This window comes from Phaethon lepturus, unplaced genomic scaffold (genome assembly GCF_000687285.1).
Source record: "Phaethon lepturus isolate BGI_N335 unplaced genomic scaffold, ASM68728v1 scaffold32025, whole genome shotgun sequence".
Taxonomy (NCBI): domain Eukaryota; kingdom Metazoa; phylum Chordata; class Aves; order Phaethontiformes; family Phaethontidae; genus Phaethon; species Phaethon lepturus.
The window spans coordinates 1-17,093 of NW_010541757.1; the positions used below are offsets into that span (position 1 = coordinate 1).

A 17,093-nucleotide genomic window follows, 5' to 3' on the forward strand; every position below is an offset into this window, starting at 1 on the left:
CCCGACCTGGTGTCTCGGCCTGGCCGGATCTCCCGGGGCGCGGCAGCGTCGTTGCTGCTCTTCACGGGGAGGCTGCCGCTGCCCCCTTCCCCACGCTTCTCCTTTCTCCCTGCGAGCCTCTCCCGGCCCTTAGGGAGCCGGCGGCATGCCCTGAGGCTTACTCCTCTGGGGGCTACGGTGAACTGTCCCATTCGCCGCAAAACCTTGTGCGGTCCCTAATTTAACCTTTTAAGTCAACCTGTGCTCAAAGAGCAGGGCTTGTGGTGTGGATGTGGGGTTGTGTGTTGCTGCTTTTAGTGGCTTTTTGTGGGGGGGGCGGTGGGGACCTCTCCTACCCTGATTAAATGCTGTTATCTGGGGTACTCTGCTTGCCTGTGGGTAAGGAGGGTGAAGTTGTCATAGTGCACCGATAGTCCCTTGGGTTATCTGATTTCATAATGCAGCTGTTACAGTGCTGTGAAAAGGCAGAATTGTAGAGCCCCTTCCACACAGGTAGGAAGGATTCAGTTCTTTGGCCTGTAGGACCTACAGGAAATTCTAGCCCTGGCTTTTAAGAAGGGAGGGGAAGGAGTACCTAGCCTTGTGCTCTGCAGTAAGCTACATCTGCTTTTCCAAGCTTAAAGCTGCCTCGGGCAGAATTTTGTTTTTGCAGCTCTAAAGTAAGACTTGAATGAGTCAATGCCCCTCTAATTTTTAAGAATGTTTAACTGTGTAAGGTGATACTTAAAGTAGTTCAGATCTTGTTTGTGTTGGACAGAATATCATCCTCCATGTAACATGTTGTATTTTGTGTCTGTGCTGTGAAACTAAAGCCCTGATGTTGCTGTAGAAACTGGTTGAGTGAAGGGGAGGGTCAGAGGCCTGTGTGCTGGTTTCTCTGAAAAGCTCCAGATGACTCGTGCCTGAGCTCTGACTGGAAGTGAGGATGCTGGCTTTGATAGGGAAACCAGGCTTCAGTCAGAAGCATTGCTTTAACTTGGTTATGTCAATATAGGCCTTTTGAAGGCATTCAATTTTTACCATTCATGACAATTGAAGAGAATGCTCGAGCTGTCCAGAGGTTTGAGGTTGTTCTAATTGGTGATTAAAACTCGTCATCCAAATTTAAACTTAATGGATGCTGTAAATTAAATGGAAGCCACCTCCAGTGAGTGAACAGATTTTGGTATGTCAAACTTCAGTGATCTGTGTAAGTACAACCCTGCTTGAAAGAAAATGTGTTCTGTAATAAGTCTTTTGCAGATTTGGGGTAGTAAGATGTGCTTGTATTGCAGTATGTTGTGTGGGCCAACCTGCAGCTTGAAAGTATTCACTTCAGCTGTGTAGTCAGCTGTTCAAGAAATCTTAAGACAAACAGTCAGGTGTCTTAACTATCATACTTGTCTTGTGACTTCCACATAGAAGTAGAATGGCTTAAAGGATCTGGCATAAAGCTGACTGAACAAAATACCGAATCACAGCTGTTGATGCTGCTGAACATGCTTGTTCAGTGTATTACGTGGACAGCAGAGTTTTTTTCTTATGGTCTAGGCACTTGGATTTCAGAGGCATATTTGTAAAGCTCATTATTTTCCTGGCTTAGAGGAGGTGCTTATCTGTAGTTCTAACTTGAGAACTGAGTTTAAGCTTGTTGGTTTTGTTGGTTGAGTGGATAGTATGTCTTTTAAATATGGACTTTGGACTGGTAAGGAAGACAGAAAACTGAGGAGAGAAGTCGTGGATTTTCTCACATGAACTTCAGTTGAAACTAAAACAAACCAAGGAAGTGGTAGTGCTGAGTTAGTCACTGACCACTTGCTCATGGCCTGCTGGGGCTGGTTTCTGTTCCTGTGGCTTCTCTGACCTTCTTCAGGAAGACGGAGTGGCATGTTGAGACTGAAGAAAACAGTTCTTTAGCTGCAAGCTTTTAACCTCTGTTGTAGATCACAAAGTAAGTGCGGTGCTTTCTTGGATCTAGCTGCTAGCATTCGAGCCTGTGGCACACAACTAGTTGAACTCTTGCAATAAAATGCAACTTCAAAGAGTAGACTTCACTTGAGTAACATTTTTCCTGTAATTTTGCAGTAAAGTTAAATACATGACTTGATTGAAGTATCTCTATAGACAAGCTTGCTCAGTTTACCTTCCAAAGTTACTTTGCAGGGAGAGGCAGAACAGTGGTGTTAAGATTAAATATGCTTTTTTTCACCGACTTCACCATGTGGTTTTGTGAGGGGGAGTGGCCTCAAGTTTTATATTCGCACAGCTTGGTGTGTGGCATTCACAGTTGAAAGGTGAAAGTCTTCTGTGGCTTCTTGATTACTGACTGTTGCTTAAACCTGTGAAGGTTAAATTATTTTTGTGTCACAGAATCTTCAGCAACACTGCTCTGGTCAGAAAATGTCTGCTCTTAAAACCCTCTTTAAATACATTGATGAACACCAGGACCTCTATATTCAGGTAAGTTTTCTTTGAATTTTGTCCTGCAGCACAGAAAGCTATGGGATATTAAAAGTTAGGTGGTCAGCCTCAAGCTTGTTCATACACCTATATAATGTGCCCAATAATAGAGTAATGCTGAGTAATTGGAGAGAGGGTGGAGCAGGCAGCAGGTGTAACTGATTTGAGTTAAGCCAGAAAACTTTGTTTCTTAAGTTTAGGCATAGTTCTGTTCAAAGACTTAAATCTCCATGGCAGTTTAGGAAATGCTTTATTACTGTATAGTGCAAGCAGTGACTTATTAGAGGCACAAGATGCTTGACACTGGTTCCTGAATGCCCAGCTAGGTTCATACTGTCTCTCCCCATCTGAGATAAGAAAGGTATAAACAGTGCTGGAATAAAGCTTTCTCATGAAACTGCTCATGTTGGAGTACAGAGGGAGAGGTTACCTATGTACTTTGCTGTTTAACCTGCTATTTAATTGCATCTTGTATTGCAATCCCATTCACCTGTGAAGGAGTCAGTGGTATAGCACTGTAAACTCCCAGGCAAGAACTAGGCCAAGTATTCAACTTGACTTCTGCCAGTGGCTCTCACTGATCTCACATGGTGTGGGGAAAAGCTAAGGTGGCCTTTTTGAGAAGCCTGAAAGACATTAGCTGGTTCTCGGTACTTAAAGAACAGTAACCAGAAAGGCACAGTATGCAGAAGCTGTCATACTCCTAAGCTTATGTTATGTATCTGTAGACCTTGTGCTACACTGCAGGGGCACCTGTAGGAAAGTGAGATTTTACAGAGCTTTTGAGTGTAATATTAATGGTTAGAGTACTTTGCGTGGTGGACAGAGCTGATTTGCCTCAAGTTTAAGCTTGACTAAAACAGTATTAGTTGAATTGCAAGGTCTTGTATTTGTACAGTGCCTCCCATGCTATAATTCATGTGTAGTAAAACCTTTAGCTTTTCTGTCTTTCTGTAGCGGCTGGCTCAGTGGGTGGCAATCCAAAGTGTGTCAGCATGGCCGGAGAAGAGGGCTGAAATCAGACGCATGATGGAGGCTGCTGCAAAGGATATTGAGCGACTGGGAGGCACAACCCAACTTATGGATATTGGGAAACAAAAGGTATGTGAGCATCTCCATTTCAGCTTAGTATAAGTCTCTTTAGAAGACAAGGTGTTTTGCACCAGGTTGGCATCTTATGATCCCAGTAAGAAAGGCACTTATACTTCATAAAATGACATTTAAAATGCTATTTATTAGAGCTACCAGTGTAAACAAAGAGGGTAGGATAGATAATCTTATGTCCCTTCAGATGGTGGGAGCCCCAAGCTCTGCAGCATCTAGCAGGCATCCAGTCAGTGTGCAGCACTCTGCAGATCCTGTTTATGGAAGTGTTATCCCATTTTATTTATTCAAGCTGTTTGGTTCCACTGCCAAACAAAAGGGATATTCACATGAGAACTTCTTGCTGCACTTTTAGATAAGGACAAGGTCATGTACGTGGTGTAATCGCCACTACCAAGTGGGAACTGCCTACAGGCTACAGTCAACTGGCTGTGTTTATCCTGAAGCCCAAGGATAGGCAAAGCTGAGTGTAGAGCATAGCACAGCAGACGTGGATGCTCTCAGGATAACTGTGTGGATCACTAATTCCTGGATGTCTGATGGTCTTCTGGTCAGGATCACCACATAAGGGTTTTGGAGGTAGTGACCTAGAAAGACAGTAGTCTGTTGGGGTATGGGATAAGTCTTTCCTGCTACACAGTCTGAGCTTCCTGTTAGAACCTTTGTTTATAGTAAACCTTGGTATCCAGATCAGTTAAGTATGTTGTGTTACATTTTGGACTATGTATTAAATGTATTTTAAATACTTTCCTAACTGAACATGAACAGAGCACCTGCAAACAGTGTTAGACATTTTTAACAGCAGGCTGATGTTGGACCTTAGACCCATAGACTGTAAAGATACTGACTGAAGTTTCAGTAAGTCTTCCAAAAGACTTTTAGGTTCTTCCAGTAGTGTTAAATTTTACAAGATTGCACTGCTCCTGTATTGGATACAGAAGAATCGTTAACAGGATGAGTCCCCTCCTTATTTTTAGCTATCTGGACTGTTTTTCATCTGAGAAATATGTGCTTATGAGAATGATAATGATGATCTCATCCTGGGGATCCGTCCACTTGATATGCTCTTTTGAGGTGTCTAGTCACTATATGTCACAGAATAAGACCCAAAATTGTTAGACTAGCATTTGGATAATGGCATTCAAAATCATGTTGTACTGGGGTGTTTGCTAGTTTTAGAAGATCATCATTGTAATTGGTGCTAATGACTGCTGGCTGAAATCTAGGTGTATCAGGACCCTCTGAGCAGTTCTTGCTTTTGGCAACTGGAATACACTTGTTTGTAGCACTACAGGTCTCAGCTCTACCAACTCTGGCCTAGAGTGTCCCTGGGACAGAGGGACAGGGAAGCAGCTGACTTCATATGCCCTCTTGGGAGGGGAATCTGTAGGATAATTCTAGCTCTGCTCCTATCTGCTGCCTAAAATACTATTAAAACTGTTTCAATTATGTACATTGCTGCTGTGTCAATGAAGGACCATGTAAAGTAACTGGTGAACTTGTCTGATCTAACATAGTTTACTGCTGCACAGCAGTTTGTAGTGTGTACTGATTGCTGTAAGTGTAAGTTCTTCCAATGATGCTTTAATCACTTAGAACTGCAGCTGGCCAAGGACTGTGTAGCCTCTTGATAAAAAAAATCAGAACTTGGAGCCCATATGAGCAAAAAGTCAAAGCTCATCTTGATCTGCTGAACAGCATCTCGGAGTATGTGCTAGCTCATTGGAAGGGAAATCAATGCTGAATGAGAATAGCATGTGATAAGTGCTTATGGGGCATTCCAAAGGACCAAGCAGAGTTCAACTCTTGAACTAAGTTCCTCAGCACTACCCTGTCCTCTGCTTAACAGTGTCAGCTCGTATGGAGAAATACAGCTGTTATGCTGACGTTATTTGGTTGTAGGCACATGTTATACTTAGTGATACCACTATCAGGAAACTTTTGTCTAGAGTGCTATATTGTGGGCAGGATGAAAGTGCAGTGACAAGCAATGCAGAATGCAATATTGAATGGAGTTTATTGCTTATGCTTAGGTCAGCATGAGATATGGCAGTCTGGCATGCAGACAGCTTGCTCTGCTAAAATCTGATGTAGGCTTCTTAGTTTAAAGCTAACAGCTCTGAGTGGCTTGGAACTTTTTTGTCTGTTACTGGGACTTGTCAGGAAACTCTTACTGGCATGGTGCTGTCATGCCTTTGTTGGCTCACTGCTTCTGGGAATTGGCTTAAGTAGCTTAGTTTTGTTTAGCTGTCTATGCCCCTAATCTCATAACCTCCATAATGTTCAAGTAATTCATCCATCTGATAAAAATGTGCCACTCTGACATTCCACATTTGAATAAAATGTCTTTCCTCCCATTTCTAGCTGCCTGATGGATCAGAGATCCCTCTGCCGCCAATTGTTTTGGGAACACTTGGCTCAGATCCATGCAAAAAGACGGTGTGTGTATATGGTCACCTGGATGTCCAGCCAGCAGCACTAGAGGACGGCTGGGATAGCGAGCCCTTCACACTGGTAGAAAGAGAAGGTAAGAGCAGTGGACTTCTCAAACCGATGAGCACTTCTTTGACAAGTGTGGTATTTCTCAACTGTTCTAAAGTTGTACCCTTGATTGAAAGGGGTAAGGAGAGTAAGAACAGTCATGGGTGTTTGCTTAATACTGTTGAGATAAAAGATGCAGGAGGGGAAATGGTAAACAAGTTGAGCTGCAAAATCTCCACTGCTCTCAGGGCTTGTTTCCTTTCTGATAGTGTACACTGTGCTTGCATGTTATCTTCCTTGTAGCTACAGCAGTCTTAACTGCTGCCTTCCATGGTAAAAATTTGTTGCCAGAAAGCTTTCCAGAACAAGTTTCTTGTGCTGTTCACAACTTGCAGCTTGTAAAGTCATGTCAGACTGCAGGGATTTTGAACCACTACAGGGCGAAAATACTCAACGTGGCGGGTTTATGCCTGGAGACAGGAGTGGTACAGCAGCCTCCCTGGGTTGCCTTGTGTTTGCATGCTGTGGTATGAGTACAGCAGAAACTGTATTTTACAGAGCTAGTGCCCAGACAAGCATCCCTTTCCCATAAATGGGGATGAAGAAATTGTGCAGTAACTCCTGCTGAAACAACACATTGCTGGTAGCCAAGAGGAGTCAAAAACTTTCTCTTTGTTTAAACCTGTGCTACTAACAGCCTCTTCCTTGTTTCATTTGCTCAGTGTTGAGTGTCAAAGGTCATATGAATAGAAGGACATTAACCATTCTTGTTGCATAAGCATTAATGATTGCCAAGAAAAGAACTATCTGTGGTAACTAGTGTTTCTACCTGGGCAGTTGATCATAGGCAGCAGAGTCCAAGTTACTAAATTGGTTTATCTCATCTGATAGCAAGAGCTAGGCTTGCCTCAGGCTGTGGCTTATCTCTGCACAGCCTGGTAGTGTAGGAGGTGTATTTACCAGTGGCTCTTTACCTTGCAAGCTGTCTGGCCTGTTCTGTCACTGTGATTACACCTAGTGCTTAGGGGTTGTAGCCACAGCTCTGACTTGCAGCAGTATCTGCCCCTAATGTGATCCCATGTGCTACATCTGGTACTTGCCTGTAGCCTGTGAAACTTGTCTTTGTCTAAAGCCCTTTCTAGGGAGATTCACATATACCTGGAGAATCCAGAGAAGTGGTTGGTCATTAGCTACTGCAGTTTTACTCTTCAAATGAAGAACTATTGAATTGAAGCTAACACTGGGTATGTTTCTGTTAAAAGGAGGCAGCTTGTTTCTATACCTTTACTGCTGTGTTTGTGGAAAATGATACCATTGTGAAGGATATGGGAACTGCCCAAGGCAGTTACATCTTTTCCAGGTTTGTTCAACTCCTATCCAGGGAGCAGTTGGGGGAAGCGGTGGAGTAGCTCTGTAAGTGGGAGAACTACTGCAGTCCTGTACCTATCCCACTTGCATGGGTGTATGAAGTGGGATGTAAAAGTGCTGCTTCAGAAGAATCAGAAATGAAAGTTAATATAAACAGGCTAAAAGGTTATCCAAAAGAATGCTTTCTTCTGCAGGCAAGAGATGACTGAGGCTTCATCCTAATTTTTCTCTACAGTGGTTAATTTATATCTTGTTTCTGCAGGAAAGCTGTATGGGCGAGGATCAACGGATGACAAAGGTCCAGTGCTTGCCTGGCTCAATGCCTTGGAGGCTTATCAACAAACTAACCAGGTATATGCCCAAAATGTATCCTGCTTTATTACATACAGCTGAGTCTAGCAATAAATGTTATCCAAACCACAAACCTTTGAGGCAAGCCTGCTTATTCAGCTGATCAGAGGAATGATGCAGTAGTCCTGTAAATTCCCTGATGTCCCAGTAAGGCTGAGTTGACTTGCTGACAAGTTAGTCTTGAAGATGCTTAGATTGCACTTTAAACATTTTGGCTTTAACGCAATGTGTAGGAAGGAAAATACATATGCAAGCATCTGGAGCAGGAGGAATAATCAAATATGATCACTTTCATATAAGGATGTCAAATTAGCTTGGCCTTTAGCAAAGCTTAATGTCTTACTGCCACTGAGCTCTAAGAAGAGATTAACTTGGTAACACTAAATTGGGAGCTTTGCTGTTTGTGTTCAAGGAAAAGTGCAATTGGAAATAGCTCAGGATGTCTGCTTTGTCTTGCAAGACAAGTTGCTATTCGTTGTGAGGAAAAATTAGCAGTTCTGAAGTGCTGTCTAGGTATAGAATATGGTAGACTGGGTAGCTCACTCTCCTACTGTGGCATGCAATTTCTGTGGTCAATGTTAGTTTTCCTAGCCCTGTGACTTACCTTTGGCAACAGATTTCTGCTGCGTTCCCACAGTTAGGAGGATTGGGAACAAGCTGTTCTAGAGCTTAGTTAAAACTTTTTTGAAGAGTTTGAATTCCATCAGATGAAGGGTGGTGTAAGTGCCCTTAATGTGAGCACAGTCCAAGCTTTGTAATACTTTGTGTGTAATTAACAAATTCCACCATCATGGAACTAGTCCATCCAACATATCCATTTTTCTGCTTTGTACATGACAGATGAAAATTACTGATTGCTGAAGGAGTCCAATGTTTTCACATACTTAATCTGTTCTTTTTTTCATTTTCAAAGGAGTTTCCAGTAAATGTTAAGTTCTGCCTAGAGGGTATGGAAGAATCAGGATCTGAAGGCCTTGATGAACTGATTTTTGCTCAGCGAGACACTTTCTTTAAAGATGTGGATTATGTTTGCATTTCTGACAACTACTGGCTAGGCAAGAAGAAGCCTTGCATCACCTATGGCTTGAGGGGTATCTGCTACTACTTCATAGAGGTAAGTGTTGAAATACACTGCAAACTCAGTATTATTAAGATGAATTTTCTACTGGAGAAGAGCAGTAGCTCAAATTCTTTCATGCTGATACCTTTTTTCAGAAAAGGTGAAACTGACTGAAGTAGAACAGTTTCTACTAACTGTCTAAATATCTTCCTTTTACTGTCCCATATCATACTTGGGTGGGAGGGATAGCTTTCAGATGTATGAAGCAAGGTAAGCCAGCACCTTCACTGGAGGATTATCATAGAATTGTAGAACCTTTGGGTGGGAAGGGACCTCTTAAGGTCATCTTGGCCAACCCTTCTGCAATGAGCAGGGACATCTTCAACTAGATAGGTTGCTCAGAGCTCTGGCCAACCTGACCTTGAGTGTTGCTAGGGATGGGGCATCTACCACCCCTCTGGGCAACCTATGCCAGTGTTTCACCACCTTCACTGTGAAAAATTTCTTCCTTAGATGTAGTCTAAATCTACCCTCTTTTAGTTTAAAACCATTACCCCATGTCCTGTTGCAACAAGCCCTGCTAAAAGGTCTGTTCCTATCTTTCTTATAAGCCCCCTTTAAGTGCTGGAAGGCTGCAGTCAGGTCTCCCCCTGAGCCTTCTCTTCTCCAGGCTGACAACCCTACCTCTTTCAGCCTGTTCTCATAGAGGTGCTCCAGCCCTCTGTCTTTGTGGCCCTCAGCCCTCCTCTGGACCCACTCAAACAGTCCATGTCTTTCCTGTGCTGAGGGCTCCAGAGCTGGATGCAGTACTCCAGGTGGGGTCTCACCAGAGTGGAGTAGAGGGGCAGAATCACTTCCCTTGACCTGCTGGCCATGCTGCTTTGGATGCAGCCCAGGAAATGGTTGGCCTTCTGGTCTGTGAGTGCATATTGCCAGCTTATGTCCAGCTTTTCATCCACCAGTACCCCCAAGTCCTCCTCACCAGGGCTGCTCTTGATCCCTTCATCCCCCAGCCTGTACTGATCCTGGGAGTTGCCCCAACCCAGGTGCAGGGCCCTGCACTTGGCCTTGTTGAACCTCATGAGGTTCACATGGGCCCATTCCTTGAGCTTGTCCAGGTCCCACAGGTGGGATATCCCACCTGGCATATATATCTTCATCCAGATATTTCCTTGAGTGTGGGAAGAGATGTCACCACTGAAGTCTCCAAGGTTGGGACAGTCAGCGCTTGTACTCCCCAGAGCAATAAAAAGCATATCTGCTTTAATGTACTACAACTGAGTGGTCTGGTTTCAAAAACAGATGCATTCTCAAAATAGGTGCAGCAAAAAGCTGGGGCAAAAGTCTGTGGATTTGACAGTCTGTTCATGCTAAAATTAACCTGAATCTTAATTCACTTCAAACCAGGTGGAATGTAGTGACAAAGACCTTCACTCTGGAGTTTATGGTGGTTCAGTACATGAGGCCATGACAGATCTCATTACTCTAATGGGTAAGAAAAAGCAGGTGTCACTGAAAGCATCTAAAATGGGAGTAAGTTCTATTAAAGCATTTGTGGGGTGGGGGGTCCTAAGGGCTGCTTATACTAGCAAAGCAATGACCAATGAAATGGTGCTTGCCAGGTGTTCATAACAGGCTGATGCCTTAGATATAGAAGACTTCATGGCAAGACCTTCATCATATTTCTATCTACTTTAGCTTCCCTTAATCTTGCTGCAAACTTGCATGTTAATTAAATCAGCTCTTTTCTGCAAACTCTTCTACAGATGCCATATTAAACTCCTTGAGAATCCTGCCCTCAAACAGTCAGCCAAACATGTAGCAGCAGAATTAAATACAGTTGGAAGGAAATGCACATTTTGGGTAGCTACAAATTTCATAAGTGCCTTCCATGCTTAGTGGAACAGGCTCTGGGAGGTAGAGGTCAGAATTTCATTATGTTTACAAAGTTTTCAGAAGCCAAAGATTTCTATTTCCTGTGGAAAGTGTTCCCAGTAATGACATCTTGTTCTGGTTGAATCCCAATATTGGGTGCTTGTTTACAGGTTCTCTTATAGACAAGAAAGGGAAAATCCTCATCCCAGGCATTAATGAAGCAGTGGCACCTGTTACTGATGAGGAGCTGGCACTGTATGAGAAGATTGATTTTGACTTGCAAGAATATGCAAAAGATGTAGGAGCAACAAAACTGTTGCATGATACGAAGGTATATTGTATTCTTCCCTGTCTTCACTGGTTAGCTGTGTAAGTTCAAGTTGTCTCTATTAGGAGATAGAAACAAGCTTCTGTGGATACCTGTGTAGTTAGTAACTAATTCAGTAGGCAGAGAATTCTCCTGATGTCTTTAAAATGGCAAGACTGCCTTGAAGGTAATTTCACCTACGGTACAGTTGACTCTATACTTAACACTAGCAGTTCCTCTGCAAAGTGTTAAGTGCTTGCAGACTTGGTCTAGGTTATCCCATGTTTAAGGCAAGCAGTCTAGGCAACTTTGAATTCGCTTCTAAGTCTGTATATAAGTCTCATTTCAAAATTGTACAGAACTTTATCTAGTGCTGTTTTCTTAATGCCAGATAAGAACTGCTAGCACCTTTTCCAGAGTTCAGATACCACATCTACAGAAAGCATCTGACTTCTTGCATCTGTGGGAAGTTCAGTAGGTTATCAGAAATACAGTTGCTCAAAGAGAGGACTTCTCATAAAGTGAGAAAACAGCTTGAGATTTAGCTGTGATGAACTGAAGGATGACATACTGAGTATCTTCCTAGACCTGACAAGCAAGGACTGTTTGTAGCCGTAAACTAGGCATTCGCACAAATCTTTGAACAGGCTTAAGTTCAACAAATTCATGTCTGAACTTCTCAGATCTTTGTTCTGGGAGCTCTCCAAATGAATGCTTTTAACAGCATTGAATCTTGCAAGGTATAGGTATTACTAATTTTAAAGCGTTACACCCTAGATATAAATACATCTATTGTAAAAAAGCAGGAATAAATGTTGTAAAAGACAGGTTTATATGTGCAGGTCTGTCTTCTGTCCTCGTACTGTCAGGAGGAGACTTCAGACTCAACTCAAATAGGTATAAGTAAATTTTATATTCTCAACCTTGTGTTTACATGCTCAGGTTTATATCGGCTGAGAGCACACAAGCTTCGTTGTTTAGCCTTGTCCTATAGAGTAATAAATGAAGTAACTTTTATATAAAAAGGAGCTGGCAAGATGTTTTTCATATACAATACTGAACTGAAGCTGTTCAGTCTTAGCTAGACTGAAATCCTAGCTGAACTTACCAAGGGAGTTCTAACTAAGCTGCATGCATGCAAGAAGGGTCCTAGGGTGAAGAAGTAATCTCCAGGTGAGAAACGATGTGCTTGAAAGTTTTGAACAGTAACAGTTAAATTCTCTTTGAGAGAAGATTAGAGGCAGGTTGTACCTGGAACAAAACAAACTTAACATAAAAGCCCATAAAATTTCTAAATCTCCTGTGTCTTGGTGGTAAAGGTCAGGTTTGAGATACTGTAGCTGTCTGTACAGGACACAAATATGTTGCATTCACAGTATCCAGTGTACTGAACAGCTGTGTCCAAGGCAACAAGGAGGAAATGCAAAAGTGTATCTGAAGTGGCCTAGTAATGGTAGGTGATAGGGCTCACTTTAATGAACCCAGAGTTCAGCCAGTTTAATGCAACTGATATGAATGGCAGAAGCATGTTGTGCCTCAGTCTGCCCAGTGGTGAGGCTTTTGGAAAACTTGTGATCTTCACAAGCATGTGACTCAGTGATGAAGGCACCTGCCTGACTTGAGACAGTGGGGACTAGAGCTTCCAATACAGTCCCTGCAAACTGTACCTGAGCATCTTATAGATGGTATTTGTGTCCTTGTCTGAAGCAGACTGGTCATGTCCTGTAAGTTCCATAGAACTAGGAGGAAGCCAAACTAGAGCTACTGAATCTCTTAAGGTGCTGAAATGCCAGCTTCTCTTTAACTGAGCAGTCTTGAATGAACTGCATTTGTCCATGGGAGAAAGCACTGTTTCTTGCAGAGTCTTTATTAGATTGAAGAAATTATTACTTTGGGGAACTCTGTCAAGCTTTATGTAAACTTGCATCTTTCCCTTTGCTTCTTCAGAAAGACATCCTTATGCATAGGTGGAGATACCCTTCCTTGTCTCTCCATGGAATTGAAGGAGCCTTCTCAGCCTCTGGAGCCAAGACTGTGATTCCTAGGAAAGTGATTGGCAAGTTCTCAATCAGGCTTGTGCCAAACATGACTCCTGAAGAAGTCACAAAGCGTGTATGTTGAGATGGACTGAGTCTCAAACCAACTAATGTCTCTAAACTTCTCTTGTTCTCTGTGCCTGGGGCAAGAGTATTTCTCGTTTCCAAAGCAGTTCAATTTATTTACTTTGCTACCATCTTCCCTGTTCTGCACCTCAACTCAGTTTAGGGAGTTGCTGTATGGTCCCACACTGGTCTGTTGTGGCCTGGCTATTCAGTTTCTCTCAACTAGCTTGAAGAAAGGGCCTGGGAGTAAATGCTAATTTAATTGTAGGGCACTTGGATTACCAGAAGTGCGTATTCAAAAGCATGAGAGTTTGATGTATTGGCTAACTGTTCTACAGTATACTGTTAACTTGCATAAAGGAGATATTCTGATTTCAGAGCAGAGGTACATAGGAATAAGATGAAATAGTAGCAACAGGAAAAGTATTGTTGCACAGTAGTAGTGATCTGCAAATCCCTAAGATGCTTTTAGTATACTGTCTTTATCACTGTCTTTTAGTACACTGTCTTTCATACAAATGTTAATGGTTCAATCTTTCTTATAGGTTGAAGACTATGTGAGCAAAAAATTTGCAGAGCTGCAGAGCCCCAACAAATTCAGAGTATACTTAGGCCATGGTGGAAAACCCTGGGTGTCAGACTTCAACCATCCCCACTACATGGCTGGTAGAAGGGCCATGAAGACAGGTCAGTGGGTTTTTCGTTTGTCTTTGGGAGGGCTAAAGAGCTCTAGTTCCAGCACCTCAAGAAATAGTGCGGAGGACATGTTTGCAGAATACTTGGTGTTCTGCACTTACGTCATAAGTTTGGTTCATAAAGTAATGAACTATGTCATGTGCAATCCTTAAACTTGTCAGAGGTACAGGAAAGAAAGAAACTTGATGTCAAGCTAATTCTTACTGTATTGGAACAAGTCCATTGGTATGGTGTTGCTTTTGCATAAGGATGAGACTGTCAGTTCAGATCACGCGCCTAGCCAAAGCCCTCAAAGCTTAATCAGTTACGCTAGGGCAACTAGAGCAAATCTAACTTCTGTGGTGGAGTACAAACAGGCTTCTGGATAAAGTATTGTTTGTGTAACGGAACTCTGAAAGTGGCAGTACTTCACTACATCTGGGGGCAAATGCCACAATTCTGCAACATCTACATCTGGATGATTAAAACAGAGCAAGATATGGTCAGCACATGGTACAGAAATGGTTGGTACTTGATTGCTTAAGCAGCAGTAACGATCTGTGTTGGAAAAAATACAATTCCAAACTGACTAGAGTATCACTTTGTTCTAGTTTTTGGAGTTGAACCAGACCTGACGAGGGAGGGAGGGAGCATTCCTGTTACCCTTACTTTTCAAGAAGCAACAGGCAAGAATGTCATGCTCCTTCCTGTTGGAGCTGCAGATGATGGTGCCCACTCTCAAAATGAGAAGCTAAATAGGTAAGAGAATATTTATCCCTGTGCCAGGCTGAGTTGTACTGTGGGTCTTGGCATGTGTTATGAAAAGGACCAAGAAGAATTGAGCTCTTGATTTTTCTTTAATACTTTGGAAGGCAAAGTACCATTTCTCCCTAGCAGAGAATGACTGATTGGGTAACTAGTCTGTAGCTGAATCTTGATCTTGTTACTGTTTCTGGTTTTAGACACCTGAAACTAGAAGCAGTTTTGTATACTTTGGTCTCCAAGCTTGGCTACTCCCTACCCCAAGGGTGGCATTTATCTCTTGCTGGGGTAGATGCAGGGAGGTTGGCAGTAGTGCCTGTTGCCTGCAACAGTAATGCCTGTAGTGTCTGTGTATGTAGAACTGATACTGCAAAAAGCACAACTGCTAGAAATACAGCTCAAGACCATTCTAATGGAAGCATCTTCTTTCCAGGTACAACTACATCCAGGGGGTGAAGATGCTTGGTGCATACCTCTATGAAGTCTCCCAGCTGAAGGACTAAGTCTGTTAGACACCTTACCTTCTGCCTTATGGATCAGACATCTGAATTTTCTCAAAAATGTCATCATTACAGAGTCTTACATGGCTCCCCTTTTCCACCAATGCTCCACTACTTTGGTGGAGGAGAGGGAAGCATGCAGTTCCAATTGACAAAGAACATTCTATATGAAATACATTTCTCTAAATGCTTACTTCAAATGACACAGACTATTCCTTATCTGGCCAGTAGTCCTGAGCTGCATCTTTGTCCCCTCTGTATCACTTCAAAGTTGTGGTTTTCTGTATTCACTTTTCCTGTAAAGCAGGAGGAACAGTTTGCCTTCAACTGTTTAAGCAGCCACATCGGTTCCAGAACTGCCAGCTAAGTTTAAGGTTCTTATTCCTGGATATGTCCTGGAAGTAGTCAGTGACAGATTATAGGGCTATACTGGAATGTGTTTGAGCTGTAGTGAGGCATTTATCTTGCTGAGTGATTTGGAAGAACAGTTTGTCTCTTACAGTTTATATCTGCTTGCAGGTTTCAATTTACAGTGTACAGGTTATAACAAAATTCACTGCGGTAATGACTACTAGCCACCTCTTTGTAAAGCTGCCTTTGTATTCCCTAAAATGGACAATAAATAATCATGCTCTAGAATGGCTCTTGGCCTCTAAGGATAAATAATGACTTGGGAGGGAAAGCAACTTCAGGTAATTTGGGAGGAACTCTTCTATGGCTGTAGAGGTAGATGAGCAGTGTGGCTACACAGACTGTACTTGTGGGAATCCAAATTTTTATTCTTTAGGTTCTGGCTCCATAACAGCTTGTTGACTTGAAGCAGATGTTGCTAAATCCTGCTCCCCCTGAGGGAAAACAAGCTCAGGGAAGTTCCATTTTGGCTCTGTAAGCCAGGTTGTCACACTGTAGCACAACTGATGATACTGCAAGGGAGTGGGTGGAATTTGTAGGCATAAGTGGGGAGAGAAGAGCTTCACTCATTACAACTACTGACTGACATCCAGCTTCCAGCTGTCTTTTTGGAAACATTCAACACTTCTGGTATGTCAAAAACCAAACCCTCTTAAATGTGTACTAATTTGAACTGGATTTGGCTCACTGTTTCTGAATTTCCTGGCCAGCACTAGCAGGCTAAGCTAGGTAAGTATTTAAAGTGATGATGCTTTGCTCTGAGAGCATGGTGCAGTCCTGTAGCCTGACAAATAGGGGAGCAGCATGTGATGCTTCCTCCCTTGGGCAGGCAGAAGGCAGGAATGTCTTGTCTCTCTGGTTTTCACTGCTTGATCTGGAGTCTTAATAGTGGATGGTGGTTGGGGCAGGCATGAGTCCTCTGTTCTCACTGTGAGGCTTCTAAAGCTGCTCTGCCTTGTTTATTTTGTTCTGTTTGGTTTGCTATGGAAGTTGATGGCTGGAGACAATCTGGTACTGTTAAACTTTGCACTTGCAGCTGGGGTACAAGGCTGAGACCTGTATCAGTGCTTGCTAGCACCAAGCATCTGTACAAACACTGGGTAGTGGGCTGCTAGGTTCTCACCTTGCAGTGACAGTGGAACTACTCTGATATAACATGTAGCCTGTACATAGGACAAGATGGGCATGCCTGAGTATTTGAAGGTCATTTGTATGCCAAGATCAATTAGTTACACAGGATAACAAGTCCTAGCAGTCAATGTGCTTAAAGCAGCTTCCTCTGTTACTGAATTGACACTTCAGATGCCTCTAAATGGGGTAACTTCCGTGAAAAGACAATTCCATGGCTGTTGGTGAGTTCATATTGCTTATTTTCTACGTATTGATTTGAAAAGCATCAAAACTCTAACAACTTGTTCCTGGACTGAGGTAGTACCAGTTTCTCACAATGTTAAGAAAAAGCTTATTTGGGCATGAGAAAAGCTGATCATGTCCTGAACCATGTTCTAAAACTGAACATGTCTGTAGTTGTCCTATTTCAGAATCACAGAATCACTAAGGTTAGAAAGAACCTTCAAGATCAAGTCCAACCATTAATCCAGTGCCACCATGTCCCCTAAAGTGCCACACCCACATGTTTTTTTGAACACTTCCAGAGA

General features: G+C 42.7%; 1 protein-coding gene across 2 annotated transcripts; it reads left to right on the plus strand.

Annotated features, from left to right (window-relative positions):
• The first annotated feature begins 2,346 nt into the window (after positions 1–2,346).
• Positions 2,347–15,663, plus strand: CNDP2 (CNDP dipeptidase 2 (metallopeptidase M20 family)). Of its 2 annotated transcripts, XM_010287822.1 has the most exons (11): positions 2,347–2,439; positions 3,397–3,540; positions 5,908–6,070; positions 7,655–7,743; positions 8,657–8,857; positions 10,211–10,295; positions 10,849–11,009; positions 12,933–13,097; positions 13,633–13,774; positions 14,374–14,521; positions 14,958–15,663. In XM_010287822.1, the coding sequence occupies exons 1-11, from the start codon at positions 2,380–2,382 to the stop codon at positions 15,025–15,027; spliced, it is 1,428 nt and encodes a 475-aa protein (XP_010286124.1). In that variant the 5' UTR covers positions 2,347–2,379; the 3' UTR covers positions 15,028–15,663. The 2 variants fall into 2 exon arrangements, with proteins under 2 accessions (XP_010286124.1, XP_010286125.1); XM_010287823.1 differs by lacking the exons at positions 5,908–6,070; positions 7,655–7,743 and having other exon boundaries at positions 2,380–2,439; positions 14,958–15,212.
• Positions 15,664–17,093: the final 1,430 nt, after the last annotated feature.

Excerpts from the sequence above, each read along its gene's own strand:
- CNDP2 (XM_010287822.1), top strand. The coding sequence starts at position 2,380 with ATGTCTGCTCTTAAAACCCTCTTTAAATACATTGATGAACACCAGGAC. Across the intron at positions 3,541-5,907 it reads TGGATATTGGGAAACAAAAG|CTGCCTGATGGATCAGAGAT; the intron begins GTATGTGAGCAT and ends TCCCATTTCTAG. Across the intron at positions 7,744-8,656 it reads CTTATCAACAAACTAACCAG|GAGTTTCCAGTAAATGTTAA; the intron begins GTATATGCCCAA and ends TCATTTTCAAAG.